The sequence below is a fragment of the Synchiropus splendidus genome, chromosome 10 (genome assembly GCF_027744825.2).
Source record: "Synchiropus splendidus isolate RoL2022-P1 chromosome 10, RoL_Sspl_1.0, whole genome shotgun sequence".
Lineage (NCBI taxonomy): Eukaryota > Metazoa > Chordata > Actinopteri > Syngnathiformes > Callionymidae > Synchiropus > Synchiropus splendidus.
This window is the reverse complement of record NC_071343.1, coordinates 18,977,491-19,002,819: the sequence shown is the minus strand read 5'-3', so window position 1 is coordinate 19,002,819 and position 25,329 is coordinate 18,977,491. Positions and strand designations below refer to the sequence as shown.

The 25,329-nt window shown below is 39.9% G+C and overlaps 1 protein-coding gene across 2 annotated transcripts in view; it reads left to right on the top strand.

Annotated features, from left to right (window-relative positions):
• dnah7 (dynein, axonemal, heavy chain 7) overlaps window positions 1-25,329 on the top strand; it is a 73,758-nt gene that overhangs the window by 6,555 nt on the left and 41,874 nt on the right. For both annotated transcript variants that reach the window (XM_053878121.1, XM_053878120.1), the window contains exons 11-34: window positions 289-558; window positions 638-765; window positions 831-909; window positions 982-1,206; window positions 1,429-1,575; window positions 2,030-2,209; window positions 2,669-2,809; window positions 3,763-4,130; window positions 4,497-4,683; window positions 9,008-9,201; window positions 9,646-9,844; window positions 9,938-10,078; window positions 11,918-12,130; window positions 12,206-12,315; window positions 12,538-12,706; window positions 15,290-15,392; window positions 15,489-15,616; window positions 16,176-16,388; window positions 18,527-18,625; window positions 19,137-19,385; window positions 20,506-20,655; window positions 23,377-23,559; window positions 23,656-23,832; window positions 24,052-24,183. In XM_053878121.1, the coding sequence (XP_053734096.1) occupies window positions 289-558; window positions 638-765; window positions 831-909; window positions 982-1,206; window positions 1,429-1,575; window positions 2,030-2,209; window positions 2,669-2,809; window positions 3,763-4,130; window positions 4,497-4,683; window positions 9,008-9,201; window positions 9,646-9,844; window positions 9,938-10,078; window positions 11,918-12,130; window positions 12,206-12,315; window positions 12,538-12,706; window positions 15,290-15,392; window positions 15,489-15,616; window positions 16,176-16,388; window positions 18,527-18,625; window positions 19,137-19,385; window positions 20,506-20,655; window positions 23,377-23,559; window positions 23,656-23,832; window positions 24,052-24,183 (4,185 nt within the window). The remainder of the gene's footprint in view (window positions 1-288; window positions 559-637; window positions 766-830; window positions 910-981; window positions 1,207-1,428; window positions 1,576-2,029; window positions 2,210-2,668; window positions 2,810-3,762; window positions 4,131-4,496; window positions 4,684-9,007; window positions 9,202-9,645; window positions 9,845-9,937; window positions 10,079-11,917; window positions 12,131-12,205; window positions 12,316-12,537; window positions 12,707-15,289; window positions 15,393-15,488; window positions 15,617-16,175; window positions 16,389-18,526; window positions 18,626-19,136; window positions 19,386-20,505; window positions 20,656-23,376; window positions 23,560-23,655; window positions 23,833-24,051; window positions 24,184-25,329) is intronic.

Here is a 25,329-nt window from a genome sequence, read left to right as displayed (position 1 = left end):
GTCTTCATTAAATGATCAACATTTCTACAGTGAAGCAAATTTATTGTGGGATATTTTACCTAATGTGGGAGCATTTTAGTTTCCTATGAACCATTTCTGAAATGAATAGAATAATTAAAAATCAAGTTATAAGCAGTTGGATAAGCCTCAGGACTGGGACAGTACAGGAGACAGTGCCATCTTGTGGCCTCTGAAAATCAGGACACTGTTTCATGAAACCTCATCTACCCATCACTACTTAGAAGTAATGATACATTTTTGTCACTTCATCTTTATTTTTCCACGTAGCCAGCCTCTCTGCCCAAAACCCTCAAACCCAAAATCCTGCCAGAGATCCTGAAAGCTCAGCAGGAGGAGGTCTCCAGGGTGATATTGGCAGAGAGTTTGAAGCCCATTGAACATCTTCGTGAGTATGATAAATATTCATCACTGGTCACCAAAAAGGCTGACGAAGATGTGGAGACTTTCCTCAGCGAGCAACGTTCTTTTAAAGAAATTATGGTGGAGGTCAAACACTATCAGACGATGCTCGACCAGATCCAATACACGTCCTGCAAGGTATTAAAAAGCTATAAATTGACTGCTTTCTACTATTTAAAAAGTTAAATGTGTTTTGTGCTGTCTCATTGGGCTTCAGGTGATTCGTATGGGCATGTTTGAAGTTCAGTCACATTCTCTCATTGAGACGCTGGTGAAGCGTGCACAGGATCTGCAGCAGCAACTTGTTGCTAGGATGTTATTTGACCATCAAACTGTGAACAAAAGGTAAGCTTTTTCACGTCCTATCTCCTGCTTTCAGTTTACCAACCAAAGCCTTACCTCTTTCACAGAGTGTGTGGAGACTTTGAGAAGATAACCGAAAAGGCCCTGAGCATACCGTCAGGCACACATAAACTCATGGAGCTCAAGGTATCCTCAACAGTGTCTCGTACTTAGAATCCTGTTCACATCTGCTCACATCTGCTCATCCATCACATTTAGGCCTATATGAACAAAGTGAAGACCACAGAGATTCCTCAGCTGAAGAACACAGTGGCTGAGACCAACTCTGCATTGTGCTTCCTGGTAGACTTCGTCTCCCTGACGCCGATACAGATGAAGCTCAACAAGACTACAATCCAATGGCTCAGGCGACTGCCGGCCATTTTTAAAGATCACCGGCATATTGTTACAGAAAAGACAGAAGAATACCAGAATGCTCTAAAGGTGTGTTTTTGTTTACACTTGTTTCTGGGTTTCATTAATTGAGCATAAAATGCGCTTTAAAATGCCAGTGTTGTTGGGTCTTCTTTGCTCAATGACTAATACAGTCATATGTCTTCTCACTTTATGAGTCTTGGGTGTTTTTAAACTTTTTAACCAGTTCAGCACGTGGTCGAAAAGTGACAGCTGACCACTAAATATCCATGTCTTCAATGGTTCTTCTAGCAAGCCCGTGAGCAGTTTGTGGAAGACTTGGAGAGCTACTCGATACAAGTGGAGGAGTTCACTGACCTTGGCGAGTTGGCACTCATCAAGAGTTACCTGGACAAAGCCCAGACACTCCACAGGAAACTTGAAGAGGCTTTTGAAAGGGTGAATCTTATTCTCCATGAATTGATGATATAATGTGTTGTGTTGTTTTGCTTTGCCATTATGTACACCAGTCCTTTTTTATTGACTTCCTTACAGTTTTATCTTTTTTCTTATGCTTTTAATTCAGACATTTTCCCCATCATTGGTATTTATTTCCAGCAATTGAACTTCCATCATCAGAATGCAGTTTTACTCTTGAGAATACAAATAGGATAAGAGATAGTCCTTTATCTGGAAATCTTGTTCTTGTTCTTCTTCCTCCTCCTCCCCCCTCTTCTCTCTGCCTCGTACCTCCATCTCATCTTCACTCTCTCTGCCTATCACTATATTGTCAGAAAGCATCACCTTAACACCTTAACCTTGTCTGTTAGTTTGTCCATCTGCTTTATTTTCTGCTTAGTAAAATCTTTCCGCTAACGCTTTGCCCACCATTTGTTTTCCGACTCATTCACAGATAAATGAATTCAATCTTGAGGAGGAAGCTTATGGATGGCCTGTTTCCAAGTACCCAGAGCATAAACAAATCAATGACAAGCTCATGCCTTTCCTCCGCCTCTATGAGACCTCCAATGATTTCTTACTGCAGCATCACAAATGGCTTCATGGGCCACTCTCTGGTGTCAACCCAGACAAGGTAATGACAGTATTTCGTCTGAAATAAGTATAAATAATCCAGCTCTTATCTTCTTATCCTAAATCCAAAAGTTGGGGATTGATACTGTTGATGTGAAGAAGATGCGGTTCTCTACACTACTACAGTGCTGGCAATATTCTTGCTCAGGGAAAGGGATCTCTCAGGACTGACTAGCTTACTCTTACTGTTTTGTTATCTTATGTGCGAAACGCACCCTAAAGTATTTCCTCAGCACAGATCAGTTAAACACAAGGAGTGTGCTTGGAAAACCATGTGAGTCTCTCCAGGATAGGGATGATCTGAGCCGGTACGCAGGCTGCATTTGGAGGCTTGAAGAACTTTGACATAATGTTAAGTTGCTGTTGTATTCCTTGTGATTTCTCATGAAGAGTGAAAGCATAAATTAATAGTTGTATGAACCCTGTTTTTTTTTCTACCAACCAAACACCTCCCTCGCAGGTTGACGGTGACGTGGGTAATTTTTGGCGCACACTGTACAAACTGGAGAAAGGCTTTAGTGAAGTCCCTGCAGCGCTCAACATCGCCACATCTATGAAGAACAAGGTGGAAGAATTTAAAGACCACATCCCCTTGGTGCAGGTAAGACAAACATGTCTTTCTCGATGATAATAAATTCAAGGAAACCAGTAAAGGTTAGTGATATTTTCCCTGTTTTCTTGTTACTATTGAGAGGCATTGGTATTGGCATTTTAAGTTGAGCACACTTAATGTTGAATTCACTAAAAATCTGCACTGCCATAATGTTTACTCTATTGGCAAAAGTTAAAAAGTTTTACATATAATGCAAGCAGATGTTAATCTTTCATACAAATTTGCTGAATATACTTACAAGTTTGTTACAGATATTAGCTACAAACCATGACCAAGTCCTAATTCACCTCCTATTCAGCATGACTATGTTCTACCTGAGGAAATGGAAGTAACCTCTTATTACCGGTTATTATACAGTAATTAAACAAGGAATTGGTTCATTATTGGTAAATACAGTATGTGTTCCCTCATTTCAAGTGTTGCCTGTGCATTTGTTTGAAATTTGAAATTTGTGTATAGATTTGGCTGTTTGACAATGCTCCATTGGGAACTCGCTTTTTGTTTGAGGAATAAAGCCATCCTGCTTTGCTCCACTCTGTGGCGGGATATGAAATCCATTTCAATAACTGAAATTATTGACTAGATTTTTTTTTCGTGTTCTTTGCCATGGTTTACAGCAGGGGTGAGCAAACATTGTGGGTTTTTTGTCCAACCAATCGAGCACGGACAGCTTCACTTATTAGGTGTCTGAAGATTGTAAAAAAAGCTGCTGCTTGTTTCACCTGGTTGGTTGTTTGGTTGGAATTAAAACTGACGCCCACTGCGGCCCTTTCTGGAACAGTTTGGTGACCCCTGGTTTATAGGTGGCTGTGACAATGGAATAGGAGCTCATACTCTTTATTCTATGCTGGGCAACTCCATTAGTACTTTGATGTTGCTGTTGTGAGACCAACCAAACCTGACTGAAGGGTCATGTTAATGCGAAATGTTTCTCTCAAAAGGTAATGTGCAACCCGGGCCTGTACGATCGACACTGGGAGGCCATGGAGAAAGTGGCAGGTTGCTCCCTAAGAACGACTGAGGCAGATCCTTGTATGGCTTATTTCCTTTCGATGAAGTTGGAAAAGCATCAGGTAGCATTTGAGGGCATCAGTGAGGCGGCCAGCAAAGAGTACTCTCTGGAGAAGGCCATGGAGAAGATGGCCAGCGAATGGGTGGACATGAAGTTTGGCCTACAGCCCTACAGAGAGACAGGAACTTTCATACTTTCTGCCGTAGATGAAGTTCAAATGTTGCTGGATGACCACATTGTCAAAACACAAACCATGCGAGGGTCACCGTTCATCAAGCCGTTTGAGGCTGAAATACAGTAAGATACTTCTTCATTTGTCAATGGTTCTTGTCAATCTAAGTCTCTTGGTCTCTTTGTTGACTTGTTCGTCATTCGTGGTTTGTGAAAATGCAAATTCTTATGTCGGAAATCATTAGTTCAGAGTGGAGTTTCCAAAACCATGTTAGTTTTAGATCATTGTGATACCTTCACCATCTACAGTCCAATCCTATAAGAGTGTAAATTTATCAGGGTGTTTGATTCAAACGCAGAATTGGCCAAATTTAGCAACATTTTTTTTTTTCCATTTCTCATATTCTTCATCCAACGTGTTCCCTGTCTCTTCTCTGCATTTGTCCAAACCATTTGACTCTTACTGATCTTTGACATTGTTCTTCTTCTTAGTGAGTGGGAGGGCAAGTTACTGCTTCTTCAAGAGATCCTGGATGAATGGTTAAAGGTCCAGTCCACGTGGCTTTATCTGGAGCCCATCTTCAGCTCCCCCGACATCATGGCCCAGATGCCAGAGGAGGGACGTCGATTCAAAGCTGTTGATAAAACTTGGAGGGAGACGATGAAAGAAGTCGTGGCGGTAAGTATGGATAAATTACATGGAGCTCAAGTATGGAGATGCACCATAAAATGAGAAGTTTTTTTTTTTAGTGGGGCAGAGATACAATAATGGGGCTCAATATGGAAAAATGGGATAATAGCAAGCGTGCACCTGTGTTTGTCAACTGGTATGGGTGAGCGTTGGTGCTCTCTCTCTGACCTGCTGAAGGTCAAGTGGGATGCCTCAAGGCATTATTCTTAGCCCACTCTTGCTTAGTATGTACATATTTCCTTTAGCTCAGATTATGGGGTATCTCAACATCCTATGCACATACAAGTATGTTGATATCACACTTCACTTAACATGGCAGTCACCGTACAACTACACTGTCAACCCACAATTTTTTGGAGAGTAGCTCACTTTTTCTGTGGGTGATGTAATGGTGGGTCCTTACTGTGTGTGTTTGCAGTGTTTGTAGCTCAGCCTCCTGACACCGGTTACAGCGGCGCTTGCTGCTTCAGGAGTCCAGTTGTTCCAAGGACACTTATATCTGGTGCTGATACTGACACACATGTGTCTATTGCACAGACGTTGCCAACTCTAGTCGCAATACTGGGATGGCGTGATCATACCAGACCAAATATTCCAGGAAGTAAATAGTATATAAGGCACTTGATATGCAGGATAGTAGGTGGTAGCGCAACATATAGCTGTATTTCTACTGACACGTAGTAAAGACGAAATGCACATTACATTACATTACATTTAAACATGTATAGTGACAGCAAAACTAAATATCTTACGGTCAAATCAGTCATGTTTACTCAGTTAGTACTGTGCAATTTGTTTAGTGAACTTAATTTGGTTAGTTTATGTTGTGTCAATAAGTACACCGCAAACTCAGATTTCGATTTGTTTGTTCATCTAAATCTACAACGTAATCTATTTGAACTCAAGTTTTCAAATTGAAATGACAATTTAAACGTACAGTTCTGTCGACTAAAACACACATTGTTAATACAAGTCGACATGTTAATACAAATTGCCATTTTCACAACGGTTTTAGACCTCCCAGGTCAGTGTGGGTGGGAGCTGTACCCCATCGCCTTTTCAGTGCTGACCATATGCAATAACTAGATTGACTTTTCAGAAAACTGAAATTGTGTGAGAGGGATCTACATAGACGAGTGAATCATCGTCTTCCACTTCCAGAAAAAAAAAACATTTTCTCGGCTTCAGATGAATGAATAGAAGATTCATGTTTTGCACAGTCTGCAACGGTGGTACAGAAATTGGACAATTGCTTAAAATACTGTGACTTTTCAGTTTTCAGATGTCTGTTGGTGTTGCTACCCAAATATTCTCAACATTATTATGCATTTTTATGCATGCATTTTGGGTACACATTTTTGTAATTTGTGTTTTAGAACATAGAATTACAGCTTTCTAGGTTTTTATGAAAATGTCAACATCATTTTTAGTTTTGAAAATGTGTTATGCCTTAGTATGGTGAATTGTCATCTTTTTGTCAGGACTGGTTTTAAATATTATGGTTTTATATTTTTGTCTCTTGTTATCAGGAGTGTAACTTACATGACTATATAGACTATAGATTAAATGCATCCCTTTATCTCTGCTGCGTCAGAGATTAGCACTGCATTAAAATGGAATAATAGAAGAGCCATTTCTGTACACACAGGACATTTCTATTTTCTCACTAACCATTATGGAATTCACCACATGGAGATGCTCAAGAGCCACGAACTTCCATCTTGCTATGCCTGATCAAAATTCCATTTCTTTCTATAACTTGCCACCATTTTTAACATTGTGATATTAAAGATAAGACAACAAATAATTTAGACCTAATATATGATAACACAGGACAATTACCTGAATTCTTGTTTTTTATACTATCTTTTTTTTATCTAGATAACAAAAAAAAATACTGTCATTGTGGCATGAAAATTGTTGGTAATTATCATCACCCATTTTGTGTCTTTTAATGTGAGTTCTGTCGAATTGCAATTTGGGTCTTGAGTGATAGAGGATGATTGATTGGGTGGTATTTGAAATAGTAAAAGCTGTAGTGAAAGAGAGAGATACATTTGCGTCCAAAAGAGAAAAGTTCCTTCCCCAGCATTATTAATGACTCATTTTTCTTGTGGACGATGTCCACTATCACTCCATTATAACACAGTAGCTCCACAGCCGTCCAACTTTTTCAAAGAACTTTAAATAGCCTTCTAAAACCTGTAGCCAACCCTCTCAAAGCCAGCCAGCAGTGACACGCTCCCTTCTTTGTTTTATGCCCAACTGCGACACCAGCTGCAATGTACTGTGACACGTAATTATGAAATCCGAGAGAAAACAACTGCAGAAAACCAATTACAGACACCAGCTAACAGCCTTTTGCCATTGATTTTTCAGTCACTTATCGTATGGTTGCAGGTTTAATCACCCTCACCTGGTGAGTTTGTGTCGCCTACTTCTTGAGTACGAATACACTTCAAGGAGAATTAAATTATACTTTACTTCTCCTTGAGTCACACACTGGTCATCAACCTCAGTATTTAAACAAAGCAGTGACTGAGCAGTCACTGCACCATTTTCTAGCAGCACAGAAGCTGTGATTTTCTCGCATACTCCAGGGTGTGCTTTATAGTCGTCCTTATGCTCTTTAGAAGACTTTGGATTTAGTTATCTATTTGCTAAGATACTTCACTTAACCCAGGATCAGAGTGAATATGATTTCACATTGATTTAAATTCACTGCTTCAAGGTTCAGCAGTTCAGATAAGAGCCAAGCAGCAATTACCAACCACTAGTCTCTAGATCAGTGGAATTGCTTTCAAAAAGAAAGTTGGTTTCTGAATGTTATTCTACAGAAGAAGTGCTTCTTGTTTTTATTTGGTGTGATGCATGTGACTTGTTTCAGTCAATAAAAGTCGGCAAGTTGCTTTGACTGAAAAGGCAAGATGGGCTGAATAAGCTTTATGAAGCACTGTTCTCAATTGCAGAACTCAGTAAGTGGCGCTCTCTTTTGCTAAATATTTTAGAGGAAAGAAATAATAATAACGCATTGCTTCACCGACCTTCATCAACACAGTACAAAGAAGGAAATTGGAGCACATACACATGAATTCATCACGATACTGTACTATGCAATGCTAAAGCATGCTAAAATTAATATAAAATATACCAGGTAATATTAGTTATTGAAGTGTATTTTGTTTCTAGAAATTGCATCTTCATTAAGTATTAGTACATTAGTACATTACGTTCACACCACTGAACATTTACACTACAAAAGCTACAGATTTACATGTAAAGCGAATGCAGAGCCGCGACCACCTCTGAGTCTACGTTATGGAGCCAGGGATGCAACATGTTTGCAGCTTCAGCACTTTTCAAGCAACACGTTTCTGACAACTTTTGTAGGATCAAATAGTGATGTTGATTGACCAATCAGAGCAGAAATTGGACATATGCAGAAAAGCTCTTCAACAGAATTCATGTGTCAGCCACGCTATGTTAGTCTTGACGTTTTTTCAAGGGGACTTTCGCATCCCATAGTGAGGCGAAGTCAATCTTCTGCGTTATGTGTTGATGCATTGGCCTTTCACACCTTTTGCCTACTGCAGCATATCCTGACCCCATGAGCAGTGTGTCACATAAAACAAACACGATTGACCATGGCGTGGTGCTGCTTCAGTCTGTATAATCAATTGTCACTTGGTATATACAGTACCTCATGTGATTCTATCGTAGAACTGTCCAATGTCCTCATTACGTTAGGTTTCGTGCATGGTTCGCATCACTTCTTGAATCACTTCTTCGACATGTCTCACCTGTATGGAATTGCTCACACAAACCTCATAAATCAGTTCAGTCTCTGAGCTCAGTAAATAACCCCCCAAATCTTAGTTCTTTAACATTTCCATGGACATTATTGTTTCCAGCTAAAATGTAATTCCGCCAATATGAAATGAACAGCAACTTCTTGGCTCAAATGAAAGTATGAAAAGTGAAATCTTTGATTATTCAGTAGAACATTATCACCAACCAACAAATACAGTTACTGTAAAATTAATAATGATCACATGCAAATCCAATTTTTCTTTATTTTTTCTTCTTTTATCTGGATTTTAGAACAATATTCTGCCTTGTAAAACCTATCTCAGGCTGAGACTGTTCTCACGAGGGATGAGTGTTGCTGGGTAACAAGGGTTTGATGAACGTTAGGGAATATATAAAAAGTTGGCAGTCAAGCTCGATTCTTTCTTTTGATATTGAAGCTATTTGAGTGGAGTTTTTTTTAAATATGCATTTCCAAAATGGTCTCTCCTGATTTCTCTCCCAGGACAAGCATGTGTTGGCTGTTATTCTAATTGACAAAATGCTGGAGAAGTTAAAGAAATCCAACGAGCTTCTGGAAATGATCCTCAAAGGCCTTAACATCTACCTGGAGAAGAAACGCCTTTACTTTCCTCGATTCTTTTTCCTCTCTAATGAGGAGCTGCTGGAAATCCTGTCTGAAACCAAAGACCCTACCAGGTAAATAAACCTGAGCTGGGGACAATATTTTATTCCCCTAAAATAAGGCACTGATGAATTACTTTATTCGTGAAATATTGAGCATTACTTTGGTTGCCTCAGGTGGAAATAACGGGTATATTTCAGATCATGTATGATGGATAATTTATTGAATAGAAAGCAAAGTCACATAATATAGTTATGATAATGTGTCATCATTTTGTAGTTATTGTAGACAAACATTGTTATACTTGATGTGACACCTTTTTAATTTACTGTCGCGCTTTCCATTCACTCAGACCCTCTAGTGTATCATATTACACAAGTTTAGATTTTAAGTCTTGTTACAAAAAAAAATGCTTGTGTGTAGTCCTGCCTTTAATTTTTGAGTGGCATTAGTAGTGAATAATGTTCTGTGGTCAAATGGGAACTGTGGTTGAATGTTCTTACCTCATTCTTGTCCAGAGTGCAGCCTCATTTGAAGAAGTGCTTTGAAGGCATCGCTAATGTGGTGTTCACTCGCGAACTGGACATCACACACATGAAGAGCAGTGAGGGTGAGGTGGTGGAGCTGCTGGATATCATTTCCACTTCCGAAGCCAGAGGCCAAGTGGAGAAATGGCTCCTGGAACTTGAGAAAGACATGCTTGCCTCGCTGCATAAGGTGATGGATGTTTTCACTGACGCTTTGAACGCTTCTGTGCTGAGTTTACAGCAGCCTGGGAAATCTCATGCATCTTCCTGGGGGGCTTTCTAGGTTATTGGCCATGCGATTGAAGCATATCCCCTGGACTTACGGATCAACTGGGTGAGGGCTTGGCCAGGCCAGACTGTGCTGTGTGTCTCACAGGTTTACTGGACTAAGGATGTGCATGAAGCCATCAGTGCTGGCCAGAAGGTAAATCTCCTGTTGTTTTCATCCTTCTTTTCCCCCACATTAAGACATCAGACATATATTTCCCGTCCCTGTAGATCATTAAGTTACTCATTTGGTATTATTTTGTTTTTATGGAAATGTGGAGATTGACATTGATCCAGATCTGAGATGGCAAACTCAGTCACACAAACAAACAAAAGCACTGCTAGGATTAATATTCAATGAATTTTGGCAGACAAACTAGTGAAAATACAAATATAATTATAAACATTTACCTCTTCATGAACAGTTAAAAGGGATTTTTTCTTTTTCATGAACTAGTTTAATGAGAAGTAGGATGATAAGAGGGCATTCTGTTGGCTGGGCATTAGTAATAAACGCCAGTGTTGTGGGCCATATGTTGCGTTATTCATGCCAAATGTCAGCAGGCTCTTCATTTTACATTGTTGACTATGTAAATTAAAATCATGACCACAATTACGTAGGTGAACATTGTTACTCACATAAATACAGTGTATAAAGTTTTGTTTTCCTGCTAAACCGCTGATAAAATCTGTCACACTGGGTCTGTCCTGAGGCATCCGCCGAGATGTACATGCCCTGAAAACCTTACTCAACTTGTTGGACGTGATGTTACACATGGCCCCGAGTAGCGTTGTAGCCGAGATCAAGACACAGCACACCTACTACATAGAAGGAGCAAGACCAAGTCAGCACATAGACCAAATTCTACACAGAACACAGAAGTCTATTTGTCATTGTAAATCCAAACACCACCTAAATAAAATCCCTTGAAGCTAGCTCATCTCCTACCACCACTGAAAGTATTTATTGAAATAAAAAAATGATGGTGGCCGAGGTAACTACTGACACATGAATGTTGCATTTAGACCTGGCATGAGGATCATGGTGTCATGTTGTAAATACAGTTTGTTAATGGGCACAAACATGCAATGGAGGCCATGGCTTTCAAAATGTGGTCATGAATTTGTGCTTGACAACAAGACCACTCTTGAGTACTATCTGATTTACCGCCAAGTTTCCTCAAAAAATGAAGACCTGCTCCACTGATGAGTAATGAAAAACAGAAGCCAAGCTGTTTTTTTCTGGCAGGGTTAAAATCCATTTTCTCTATTTTTAAAGGAAAAATGACAATGAATGGAATATTCACCAAAAATAACAAAAAAATAGTTCTGACTTCCAGTGCAATCGTGGAACACATACTAAACATATTAGTTGTTTATTTACGCTTAATATTATAGTTATTATAGTTATAGTGTTCGAGTTAACTTCCAGTGACTGTTCCAGGGAAAACAATATAGTCAGCCTGAGCAAGACACTAATTACCACTTTATAATGATTAATTACTGGCTAATTTGCTGCGTATACACACATGAATTATTAGTTTATTTAGGGTGTTAAATGTTCGCTAATCTAAAAACTCATTAACTATTGTTGGTGCAATAATACATCAATGCCTTTTAAACCAGAGGAGTATAAACATGGCGCCAGAGAGACACAAGAATATCAGATTTATCTTACGTTATCAAATTTTGCTTACAGTCCTTTGGGCGAACAGAATGAACTATCATTGAACAAACCGGTATTTTTGTTGTCCCCCCCACCACTCCTATGTTCCATCTTTTCATTTATAAAACAAGTAAAAAAAGTGAAAATCTTATGAATTTTCCTGCATGAATCAGCACCTGCTGTTGTTTTTTGTTGTTGTTGTTGTTCTGGCAATGACTGAGTTTCTGTTAACATCTTTTTGTCGAAGGGGTTTCGTCTAAACCTCCTGCATCTGTCTTGAAACACCCTGGCCGGGTTTGTCCTTCCTTTAATCACGCTTGTCACCCTCAGGCTCTGGATGCTTACCTGGAGCAGAACAGCAGGCAGATTGATGACATTGTTGCGCTTGTACGTGGGAAGTTGTCCAAACAGAACCGGGTGACCCTCGGAGCGCTTGTCGTGCTGGACGTACACGCCAGAGATGTCCTCGCAATCCTGGTGCAGAAGGGCATCGACGATGAGAATGACTTCGAGTGGCTCAGCCAGCTGCGCTACTATTGGATCGTACGTGTCGTGTGTGTGAGAGAAATACACATCCACTGCAAGAATGAACTCTTAACTCTCCAACGTTGTTTGTAGGAAGATGATCTCCAGACCAAGATGATCAATGCAGGGTTGGCGTATGGTTATGAGTATCTGGGTAATTCCCCTCGTCTGGTCATCACCCCGCTAACTGACCGCTGCTATCGGTAAAGTTGCCCTAGCAATCTGTCAGTGCGTTGAAAAAACAGTGTGAAATATTGCTTGTTTATGAACACAATAATACAATGGCATTTAGATGGAACCAAAAATGTATTCGTGTATATGAGTACATTCACCTTTAAAGAATCTGAGTGATTATGATTACTGAATGAATGATAATCTTGATGACTATCCATAAGTTCTATTGCTTTCCTTCTGACCTTTTTAAGCACGCTGTTTGGAGCCCTGCATCTCCATCTAGGAGGCGCCCCTGAGGGTCCTGCTGGAACAGGCAAAACTGAGACCACTAAAGATCTGGCAAAAGCTGTCGCCAAGCAATGCGTCGTCTTCAATTGCTCTGATGGTCTGGACTACATCGCTCTTGGGAAGTTCTTTAAAGTGAGTTTTTCAGTTTTTTGGATAACGCATTAGATTAGGACACACATGGATATGTTTAAATGCAACACATGCATATATAGTAGTGATGCGGCCTGATTTTCAGAGGCCACCAGATGGCATTGTCTACTGTAAAATGTGGAGTAATTTGATGAAACTTCACATCATTTCTAAATCAAGAGCGCCATCTAGTGGCTTCTGAAAGTTAGGGCATTGTTTCATCAACTCTGCAATACTTTTTCATGACCCTTATTTACCCATCGCTATTAGACAATTGTTGGTCACAACGACTGTGTTGTAATTTAATAGCACTACATACAACGCCTTAATAAATAAGTGAACATGGGAGTCATTTGTTTCGTGATTGCTAATATGCAGTTATAACAGCAAGTGATGTACATAATGACAGAACCATTGTTGAGGTGCAGATGCTCTTGAATTAGTGGATTGTACATTATATTTTGGTTCGCACACACTTCCTGTTTGGCTTTCAGTGATAATCACAACTGCCCTACTACTGTACGATTTGCTCAGAGTCTCAGTCCGGAGTTGGGTTTTCCAGAAACATTCAACAGTCAGGGTTAGGGTAAGGGCGAGAAGGGCATTATCACCGGGGTGGTGGTGATGTTTCGGGGTAGTTAATAATAATATTCAGTAATAACATATGTAATAATATATGTATTATGCAATATTCACATAAAACAATAATCAAAACGATTGTCAAGCTAACTATTGATACCACTACATTTAAGGCTATGACTGTGCTCTTAACTCAAAAACTCAATGCAATCCAATCACATAAAATAGTACTCAAAGTTCAAATATTAAATTAGTAACAAAATAATGAAAATACTGTACATACTGCTGACATCAACATATGTTCAGTATGAAGTTAAGTGAAACTTCAGTCGTGAATGACATACATGCTTATAACTGGTCAAACATGTTCTCATGTTCTCTCATCAAACATGAAGTGCATGTGTTTTAAGTTTACTACACCAGGTCTCCGTTAAATGAATGCTGCTTGTAAATGTTTTCACTGACTGAGTAACATTGCTGCAGACACGGTGGGTCGTCTCTGTAGTTTGTGGCTCAAGGGGGGCAAAAAGACTAGATTGTTCGCTATTAAGAGCCACTGTTATGACATAACCGCGGGAGCTCGCCATTTGCACTATATGCAGTAAGTCATTGTCACAAAAAGGCTTCGTAAGATTGTCTACAGTGTCCAATAAGGTGTTCTGAAGTGATGCCTTATTGACAGAACCGTGGACTTGGATGTCACTCACCTGAACATCATCCAAATGTCCAGCAAATACGAGTCTGAGACTTTAGATTTCTGAAAGAATCAGCATAACCTGTTTCTTTTTGTTTAGGTGGCGTTAGCTATACAAGCCTGAAGATAATTTGAGACGCGATATCTAGCTAGTAGTGTTGGCTAATCATTCTTCCACCTGAGTTTTTCAGAATCAGAATTCAGATTTTACATTACTGATAATGTTACATTACTGATAATGTTGCGGTGTTTATTCAATGACTCAAATCATCTTAACTAGGCCGATGTCAACAGAGCTCCTGGATAACTTAGTTATACCAAAACATTTATTGAAAATTTCAGTCTTCAGCTTCAGTTGGTCTGCACCTGACTCCTCGCTGTGCATGCGCTGATCCTGCAGCCAAATCACATTGGTGCAAGGCTGATGCAAATGCGGCTTGTCACATGCACACGCTCTTCACGTACCGTTCCTCACATACTTGTGGCCCACTGGTTTTATACTTGTCACTAAGTGACTACTTAAACATGCCAATTAAGTACCCCACGATCTGCTCATCGCACCCCTCCCCCGACCCCACCAAAACGTTTCGCTTCGTATCTACACAGTGGCACCTGTTGGTCTCTGAAAATCAGGACTCTGTTTCACGAAACCTCAACTACCCATCACTCGTCAGTACTGGACTATTAACACAATGAAACAAAACAAAATAAATAGCCAAAAATCAATTACTTTTCGCATCTTTTAGCACACTCTAACTTTTGTAAAATGAATAATTGTGCGTGGTGTTCACAAATTAGCATTTAGATTCAGGGGACAGTCTGTGCTGTTTGCAGCTATAAACCTCAGGGAAAAGTGACAACGCTTCTGAGCCTTCTTAAATGACAAGGTTGAACTTGCAGCTACTACAGCAAGTTTTTTTGTTTAACAGCTACAGTACTCCCTTGTTGCACGCAACCCCCTTGTGTTTTTGGAAACTTAACTTCTCCTGCTGACTTGAAACACATGTTTTCTGCCCAGAATGAACATTTATTTTTTTGCTAAAACTCCCTTCCTCAAACTTATTCCTGCATTCCTGGTCTAAGACAAACTATGCTTCAGTTAGTTGACGTATCCACACTTGCTGTACTGAATATACTGTAGTCTTTTCTTATCAACTTTAATGCAACTGATCCACATAGAACAATGCTATTTTATTCAACTTTGACTGCAGTGGAAGGTCGTGCACATCTCAAAATATGAATTCCACCGGTCAGGATTTTGTCTCCCTTTGTCTAGTCTCATTTGTTTAAAAGTGAAACCCATTTGTCTGCAGGGTCTTCTCTCTTGTGGGGCCTGGGCCTGCTTTGATGAGTTTAACCGTATTGACTTGGAGGTGCTGTCTGTGGTGGCTCAACAGATCCTCACCATACAGAGAGGTTTGTGGTTATTGGGACTTCCCAAGTTCCCAAGCTATTCATTCCTCTGATATTTGCTTTGATATGCAGAGGTACTTTATACTTTCCTCTTTGCAGGAATTGCTGCCCATGCTACCTTGCTGATGTTTGAAGGGACAGAGCTGACTCTAAATCCATCTTGTGCTGTATTTATTACCATGAATCCTGGATATGCTGGTCGTTCTGAGCTGCCAGACAATCTTAAGGTATGAGTCTTAAATCAAACGTCTTATTTAATGTCAAATACCTTTAAAAACAAGATTAAATGTTCCACTCAACATCAGTGTTACAAGCTTATGGTTGCGATTTCCAATTTCATCCTGTTTTTACCAGCACATTTACTGCATCATGATGCCACTGTGTTCTTTTCAACCTCTGCAGAGTATCAATAAAAATGTGAACGTCAAAACATCCAAATTCCTTTAAGGAGTTAATCCATTCATAATTGCATTGTCATTCTATATTCCAAACCAAAATCATTTTATTTATAATGACATTATATTGTTTTAATTTCTTTTCATTATTAATCATTTCATCCAATTTAAATACATACCAGAGATCAGAGATAATAGTTTACTTTACAATATTTATTTTTCTGTAAGGTGATTTCATTTTTTGTTTGTTTTTTGTTTTGTTTGTTATAAATAATTTCACCCTATGAAATCACACATTGTCTGTGTCCAGCTCTGTTGACCCTTCCACAAACAAGATATATCTTCTGACTGTCTTTCTAATCTCAGTATGTACAACTCGTCTTACCTGCAGGCTCTTTTCCGAACGGTGGCCATGATGGTGCCCGACTATGCCATGATCGCTGAGATCGTGCTCTACTCCTGCGGCTTTGTGACTGCCAGACCTCTCTCAGTGAAAATCGTTGCTACCTATCGTCTCTGTTCGGAGCAGCTTTCCTCACAGTCTCACTACGACTACGGAATGAGAGCAGTTAAGTCTGTGCTGACGGCTGCTGGAAATCTTAAGGTAACGCACCTAATCTATTTCACGTTGCTGGGCTGAAATAGAGCAGTGTCTTTATACTTACAGTACCTTTTTATTAGCATGATTTGTGCTTCAAGTAAACAGTGATGTATTGCTGGCTGCTTGGAAAACAGACATCAGTTTGTTCTTGTGAAGAACGTGAACAGCTCTGTTGTATCATATTGTATTCTACAGTATTGTTGTTTACACTGGAATGTTTTTTCTTTTTTTTTGCCTGTGTTATTTGTCTAACTCTGTTCTTTTACTTCTATAATTATACCGCAGTGAGGTACCTGGTAATCAAGTGTGCGGTTTGCGTGTACACATTCAGTTAATTATCTTCACAGTATGGAGGAAAAACAAAAATAACTGAAACCTGGATCAGTTCAAGCAAAGCAACAAATTCATTGAAAAACAGTTTGGTAGGAAAGGAGAGCTGTTTATGACACTCAGAACTATGGTATAAATCCTGAACAATGATCCCTTGACTTCATCAACTGTGGACACTTTTTATCTCAAACCTTCCTTGGTACAGTACCTTCAAAAGTACCAGGTACTCAGCTATGCCTCCCTTATTTTCTGAGAGGGCCTCACATGAATGAATGCAATACAATATAAATCCATTTGATATTTGTATGACCTTCACCCAACCTCACCGCTCCTCCTCATCAGGAGTTAGTTTAAACAGTCTTCGTAAGATGAGCGGTGGCAGTCCATTTCTCAGCAGACACACTGTCAACAACAACTCTTAGTAAAATGTTTTCTGCCATTGCAGCTCCAGCATGCAAATTCACGTCACGTACATCATTTTACTTGTTGCTTCTGTCATGATGCCAAGTTTATTCAACTCATTTTAACGATTCTGTTGAGCTTCGTAGCAGACATTTATTAATGTGATATTATATTAGACAAATGTAGCTACCGCTTGGTGCAGCACAAACTTTTTATATCTACTATTGGCTCAACATCTGCTGTTACTGTAGTCAATTTTCTTTTAGAATTCACATATTTTCAATGTCAACATTTCATCCGGAAACTTTCGAAACCCCAAAGTTGATGCAGATAGGAGGGAATTCATTAGTAAGTGGAGTTGTTGTAGAAGGATGGAAGTGATTTATGCTCCTGCACCTTTTAGACTGCAATGTCCGATGCCATTTATAAACTCCTGAATCAACAAGACCTTTGTTTGATGTGCTACTTGGACGGTGCTTGACATTTTGATGTGTGATTGAGTTGGCACACATATTGCATTGGAGTGATGTGAGCAATTTATTTTAACGTGAGCCTAATGACAGTTCAGCTGACGTTAGCTTGATGTTGAAGCAAACAAATTGAACAAAAAAAATGGTAATGTATGTTTAGGTAGGTAAGTAGTTTGGTCTATTATGAAGTTCAAGTTCAATATTCAATATATTGAAGATATTATGCCAAACATTTATTTGTCTTATTCATTTATTTGCATGCGGAGCCACTTAAATGCTTCACTATAAGCAAAGCAAAAACAATAGTGAATTTCTGGGTCATATTAGATGTATTTATAGAGGTCACTGAAAAATAATTTCAAAAATTGGATAAAGAAAGTGTCACCATTACCCAAACAACTTTGATGTACTGACTGCACACTACATAGTAATAGCCAGGTAAATACGTAAAAGAAGTTGTAGGTCTGTGGATGAATACAAGTGAATCCTTCCCCGAAATATAACAAATCCAACTCGGGAGAGACAGCTAAAACAGGGTTGAAATAAAAACCTCAAAATACCAAAAATCAGAGCTCTAACGTCCATTGTATTTCAAAAAAAGCAAACAGTTGTCCGGCACATCAAGTGCAGTCCGGGCAGCAAAACAAAACTTTTTCCATTCAGCATTTAACAAACCTTTTAGGGTTTGTTTATCTCCCGACGGTGGCTTGTGAAAACCTTTGGCCAAGAAGACAAGTCTGTGTTTCACCAAGATGTTTGACAAATAATGAGCTGTGCCCTCTCTATGGCTTATGTTCTCAAATTATTTCAATAGATCATGAGGAATTTCTTTTGTCTTATAATCTAGGTGCCTTTTGTATCTCCTGTTAATCCATTTAGGTTTTTTCACGCCTATTTACTTTTGTGTTTCTCAGTCACTCTCTCCATTGTGTTCCTCAGCTCGCCTTTCCAGACGAGAACGAAGACACCCTGTTGCTGAGATCCATTATTGATGTCAATCTGCCAAAGTTCCTGGCCCATGATCTGAAGCTGTTCGAGGTGCTGTGCAGTGAAGCTCTTCCTAGAATAATGAAGCCAAACATATCTTTATCGTTTGTGGTGATTCCCACTTGCTGTGGCGCAGGCAGAAGGCTTTCTCTAATCACATGACCATTAATCTGTGTGCACCTTCGAAACCTTTCCCTTAGATTTTGTTGTTTTTGTTTTCTAATTGCATAATCTCGCTCTCTGCACACCATCGTCCCTGGTTCCTAAATTGTGACCAAGACAATTTATTAACTCTTTGTAGTTCCAGAGGAGACACAAACCAAAATACATCAATATACATTCTAAGCCAGGAAGCAAATGATACGATCCTTTTCCTTCTTGAAGCCATGTCATTTTAATGCACAATTCCAAAAGTGTGGTGGGTTTGTTTTTCCTCTCTCTGATGCTCTTACACTCCCAGAGAATGGTAAATATACAAGTGTCCTCAACCTCGCTGTTACCATGACAAACACTGTCTTTGATATTGTTTTCAGTTTTTCCCTCTTCTATCTCTCCATCATAGGGCATAACCTCTGACCTCTTTCCGGGAGCCTCTCTGCCAGACAGAGATTACACCGTTCTGCTGGCAGCCATTAGGGAGAACTGTGATCGCATGAACCTGCAGGTTACCGAGTTCTTTGTGGAGAAAATCCTTCAGATCTTTGAGATGATGATCGTGAGACATGGTTTCATGATGGTCGGTGAACCCTTTGGAGGAAAGACCTGCGCTTATCGTGTGCTAGCAGCAGCCCTGCATGACGTCTGTGAAAAGGTATGCGAGCATCAAGCAGTATTTGTTTTCCTCTGATTTCTTCATTTAGATCATACTCCAACTGAATTAACAATGCTTGTCCACCATTCTGCTCCATCAATGGCCTAACAGTCATTAGCGTCCGAACGTTGCCACTTAGCAGGATGACCTGGAAACATTATATCTAATTGAACAAGCATGCTGATGTCATACTGCTGTACAGAGCAGGCCACTTCTGACATTTGTGTGCGTACAAGCAGATGCACTCCAAGTCAGTCTTTGTGGGAGCACAAAGATAAAGTCAGACTATGCGCAAGAATGAGTTATTGAACACAAAAGTCTTTAAAATAACCCAAAACTGAAGAACACAACACCAAATCCGGGACATAAAACATTCAGGAAAAGAGCCCCCAAAACCCAACGAAGAAGGCAGAAGACGAAGACTAAAGAAGCCGGATGAAATTGTAACAACCCACATATGGCAGTCTATTGTGCCACTGTCGGGACCCAGCACTAACACAAACAGGCTGATTCCTCAGCCAGATGCCACCTTTGTTTGTAGTTGTGCACTTCCCTGCCTCCAAACCTGAGCCTTCCAGGGTGGTGCCCCTCCATTCTACAATACATAACAACTTGTCCAAACAAACAAAGAGCAAGAACAAAACCACTGTTTCTCAATGTTGAGCAATGTCACTCTTGATTTCCCATCACTAAATTCTGTAACAATAGGAATGTACATGGATCCTTGCCATGTAACATTGTACCTAAGGAAAGTAATAAACCTTAGCGTCTGCTGGCAGAAAAGTGCTGAAGCTTCCCTGAACTACACTCTCAGTAAACACATCAATTAGACTTGTCAAAGCTGCAGTCCTTGTTGGGCTGCTATTGATCTCGCACAGATTTGTATTTACATGGATCAGAGGAGTGAGTCTTATGAAGTGGACAGATGAAGGCCTGTTGATGGAACGGTGGCGGGATCCTCAGTTTGTCAATGTCATCCTTCTCACTCACCCACCAGCTCACTCCTTTGCTTCCTCATTGTTTAAAGATTGAAACAGTGTTTTGTGCACTTACTATAGATGTTGTTGTTATCACATCATCTTACATTTTCTCAAAATAATCCCTGTCTTTCTCACAACAGGAGTTGATGGAAGAAAACAAGGTACAGATCACTGTGATAAACCCCAAGTCCATCACCATGGGAGAGCTGTACGGGCAGTTTGACCCTGTTTCTCATGAGTGGTCAGATGGCATTCTGGCTGTCAGTTACAGAAACTTTGCTTCCTCACCGGTATGAGCACCTTTCTGGTTGTTTTCAACGAGAGCTGATATTTGTTGATATTTGTTGAAATGTATCAGTCCAGATGCAATATTCTTCAAGGCAGTATATTCATGAATGGTTTGATCAAACCAGGTGATGAAATGTCGACCCTTCCACAACCCATCAATACGTCAGTTAGTCACAGGGAATATACCTGGGTGGATGTATTGACAGTGACACATTTAAAAACCCAAGCCCATAACAAACAGGAGCCTCACTATATGAACAGTGTCCTAGTTACCTGAGAGCGGGAAGTTGGAACTAGAAATAACAGCTGACTTCAGCACGTTCCAGTTATTGAAGTTGGACAACAAGTCCACTATTGTAACCTTTTGTCATACATGCCCTGTCCAGTATAAGCAACGTCTTGATAAATATATGGCCCAATTTCCGCTTCCTGTCAATGTTTGAGGAAGTCATTGATAATAAATATTCAAATATGTATTTGTCTTATTTAATTATTTACACGCAGAGGCACTTAAACTATGACCAAAGCAAAAACAATAGTGAGTTTCTGGGTTATATTAGGTGTATTTACAGATCACGGAAAAATCATTTCAAAAAGTGGATAAAGAAAGTGTCACCATTACCCAAACAACTTTGTGTACTGACTGCACGCTACATAGTAATAGCCAGGTAAATACGTAAAAGACGTTGTAGGTCTGTGGATGAATACAAGTGAATCCTTCCCCAAAATATAACAAATCCAACTCGGGAGAGACAGCTAAAACAGGGTTGAAATAAAAACCTCAAAATACCAAAAATCAGAGCTCTAACATCCAATGTATTTCACAAACGCGAACAATTGTCTGGCACATCGAGTGCAGTCCGGGCAGCAAAACAGAACTTTTTCCATTCAGCATTTAACAAACCTTTTAGGGTTTGTTTATCTACTGATGAAGATATCTTGGACTGCGTACTCGGGGTAGTGACTGTAATCTATTTCAAGTTTCAGCACTTTTCACTGCCACATATTTTTGCACTGCCGTGCCATAGAGTTGTGCCAATCAGTTGTTACGACAGACTAAAATGTCTGTTTCTCCTCAAATACCTGTCTCTTCAATAACGGCTCATTTAGAAGTAAATGACTTCATGCTGAGGAGTGCACATATTCTAATGTGCAATGAACTGAACTCATTTGAGTGCATGCAGATGTTGGACATATTGGAATGTCTCACTCTACTGGGCAAAGATGAGGCTTTAATTCATCACAAACTCGACAAAGGTCTCTCTGGATTTCTTTAATAATCGCACAGGCGCGTCATGTGACGCATGGAAGGTGGGTTGCGAGGGAGAACCATGAGTTAGTGCCCCTCTGTTGAGTGAGAGTGTCTGTATCTTGAAGATCTCATTTTACAAATTGTTGTCTTGTGAGTGAGGAAGTAGCTGTGTTGACAAGAAGAAGCAGTTTGGCTTTGAAATAATATATTTCCTCTTGGGGGCAGAAAATAAGTCACTGTGCTGCCTTGTTTAACACGTCGGTAAACACATTTCTGAGCACTAATCTTGAATCTGCTGCAGAGTTAAAGTATATTCGTTCTTAGGAAATTAATCACTCCAGCGCTCCATCAAATGACGACACCCAGCAAGCCACTTACTCTCGCGAGCAGCAGATGGCTCCATCAAGTGAATCTACTCGTCTTTGTGTGCTAACAAATGGGTTTCAGCTCCAGCGTTTTTATCTCATTTGCTGATTGTCGACACTGCTGGTGGTCTTGCTAAATTCGCTAAAAAGACACAAAACTGCTGGAGGAGATGCATGAAGTCTAAATTTGGAAGTGCAGAAACAATAGGTCATCCTTAGCATTTTGCACATTTCTTTTTAGTGTGTTTTTGTTAAGTCATGACCGAAAGAACGCGATCCCGGATGCAGTCAAACGTTAAAAAGCAACAAACGTTAAAAACCAACAACGTTGAATGGAGCTGAATGGAGTTTCCTGTGCATGGTCCCATATGGATTCATGACATGCTAGATGCTTGATTATTTACTGTGGGTAGTACGGTAGTTTGAATGTAAACATTACTATTTTTAATAATGCGACAAATCTTCTACTAGTTACAGTGTCAGAGAATCGCTTCCATATTCACACGCAATTGATATAAATGACTGAAATTGAATTGAATCTCGCTTAGAATCAAATTTGTTTGGGAACTCAACACCTAGGTCTAAGCTGGAATAGGAACGTCTTGTTTGTATCAACAAGAAACAGTGAAAGAAAATGGCATCACTCACACTTATGCTATGCTAGAATTATTTGAGAAAATGTTACTCCAAATCCCAATAAACGTGCTATCTATATGGCACTTGTCATGACGCATATTTTTGTCCATTCTTCTTTTTCCAAAAAGGTCACTGCTCATTGCAGCCTGATATTTCTAGATTTCACATGCAATTTCGTCACTCAAGTGTGATCCCGTCAAACTATTGTCCTTCAAAGATGTCTTCTTGGTTACACTTCAGATTTGGTATCAAATGTTGTTTATTAAAGGCTAATATGTGCAATCTATGGTGTAACTGTCTTAATACAGCTACTGATTTAGCTCAAATTCACCATGCTAGTGTTTTTCTGACTATGCGCTTCAGTCTGCATAAATATAATATCCTTTCTTATTTAAGTCAACAGTGTCAATGGATCCAAACTTTGACGCCTGAGTGTGTTGAGAATATTCCTATTCCTTCTTTTCTGACAGAGCCCCGACAGGAAGTGGCTCATTTTCGACGGCCCAGTCGACGCCGTGTGGATCGAGAACATGAACACAGTGCTTGACGACAATAAGAAGTTGTGTCTAATGAGTGGCGAGATCATTCAGATGTCACCACAAATGAGCCTGATCTTTGAACCCATGGACCTTGAGGTGGCGTCTCCTGCCACGGTAAGAGAACGGAATTTAGTTAGCAAAGCAAGCCGCTTATCTTACGACCATTGTGTGGCTCTCTTGATTCTCCTCCATCCCAAACGCTTGTGCTAGGTGTCTCGGTGTGGAATGATCTACATGGAGCCACATATGCTGGGCTGGCGGCCTTTAATGCTGTCCTGGTTGAACACTCTGCCTCCCAGCCTCAAAGACACTCACAAGGAGCTCATCACTGGCCTTTTCGATCGGGTGGTTCCTGCATGCCTGCAGCTGATTCGCAAGGCGACCAAGGTACACAATAGATGCCCTAGTCTGCTCCTTTCAGGGGCTTTTAAAATGTCAATGAACCAATGCACTTTAATACATTTATTTTTTATAAAATAAATAATACAATTTCAGTGTATCTGCAGGAGAAGATATCTTCACACATTGGTTATCACATGTATTCACTGATGTCTCATAAGTTGCTGGTTATTACTCACTTTTTCTTTTTTCCTCTGTTTACTGCAGGAGTTATCGCCGACCTCTGACGCCAACCTTGTCAAGTCCCTAATGAATCTAATGGACTGTATGATGGATGAGTTTCATGACCAAGCAAAAATGAAGGAATTGAACGAGAAGGAGACTTGTTCCTGGTTGGAGGTCTGTGTTTCAATTATTGAAATTGCCGACATCTATCACACATCTCTCCCAGCTTAAGTATATATGGTGTTTTATCCTTGCAAAATCTGCCAAGCGCTCACTTTAAACATGAGCCTGTTGGGAAGAGATGCAGGTGAGGCTATTCATTTTTTTGTTACGGTTCATCACAGGCAAGTCCAAAGGGAAGAGGTACGTCTTAGATGTTCAGGAGGCTGGGTTGAGGTGGGCATTCTTTCTGCGGCGTGTGGAGTGGGGTCACATGGGGGGTGGCCATGTTAGCTTGACTACTGTGTTGAATGCAAATAAATAAGCTCCAGTGTGAGGAATCCAAGAGACTTTGAAGTTTTAAAGGAAGGTATTACAAGGTAAAGAGGAAGTCCAGAAGGCAGTGAGGGGAGACGGATGGGCCAGTCCACTTATTACACCTGGAGTAATCATAAAATTGTGCCACTACATGGAACTGAAATCAGATTATGGTTGTGTGAGAACTTAATGAATACATTGACTAGCAAGTTACCAAATTTGCATTTTATAGTTGATGCGGTGTCAGAATGTCAGCATTGCTTTATTTGTTCTGCTGTCGATGCAACATAACTATTATCACACTTGGAAACATGGGAGACGCGGTCACACTACTGTCTTTATACAAACCTTTCCGCTTTGCTCCTCTTTTCTGTAGCCAGTTTGTAGCTTGCGGGTGACCTTAAATACTGCAACTGAAAACTTGCTGCTTTTAAATCTTACTGGCCTGTTTTTATGATATATGCTCAATAAATTGAGATTGCTCCAAAAAACAAATATTAACACATGGCAATTCTGGCCCACTTACCCCCTCATGTTAACCTTGGACCAGCTATGACCTGCTAGTTGCAAAATTGAGTGGACCATCTAAGGGCCCTCTTTCCATGGTGTATATGGGTCAGATAAGAATATTTCGAGGATCCATATCTGGGCCACAGTGATTTCTCTCTCTGTGCAATGAAAATGAGCAATATCACTGAGCTTTTTGTCCTTTATTATTATGGTGATGACACAAATAAGAAGTCCCAAAGTGGTTAATGAAATATATATGAATGAACTGGAATTATTGAATTGAAAATGAATTATTGAACATTGGGCAGCATAGTCAGTGCGGGAGCGTTCCAG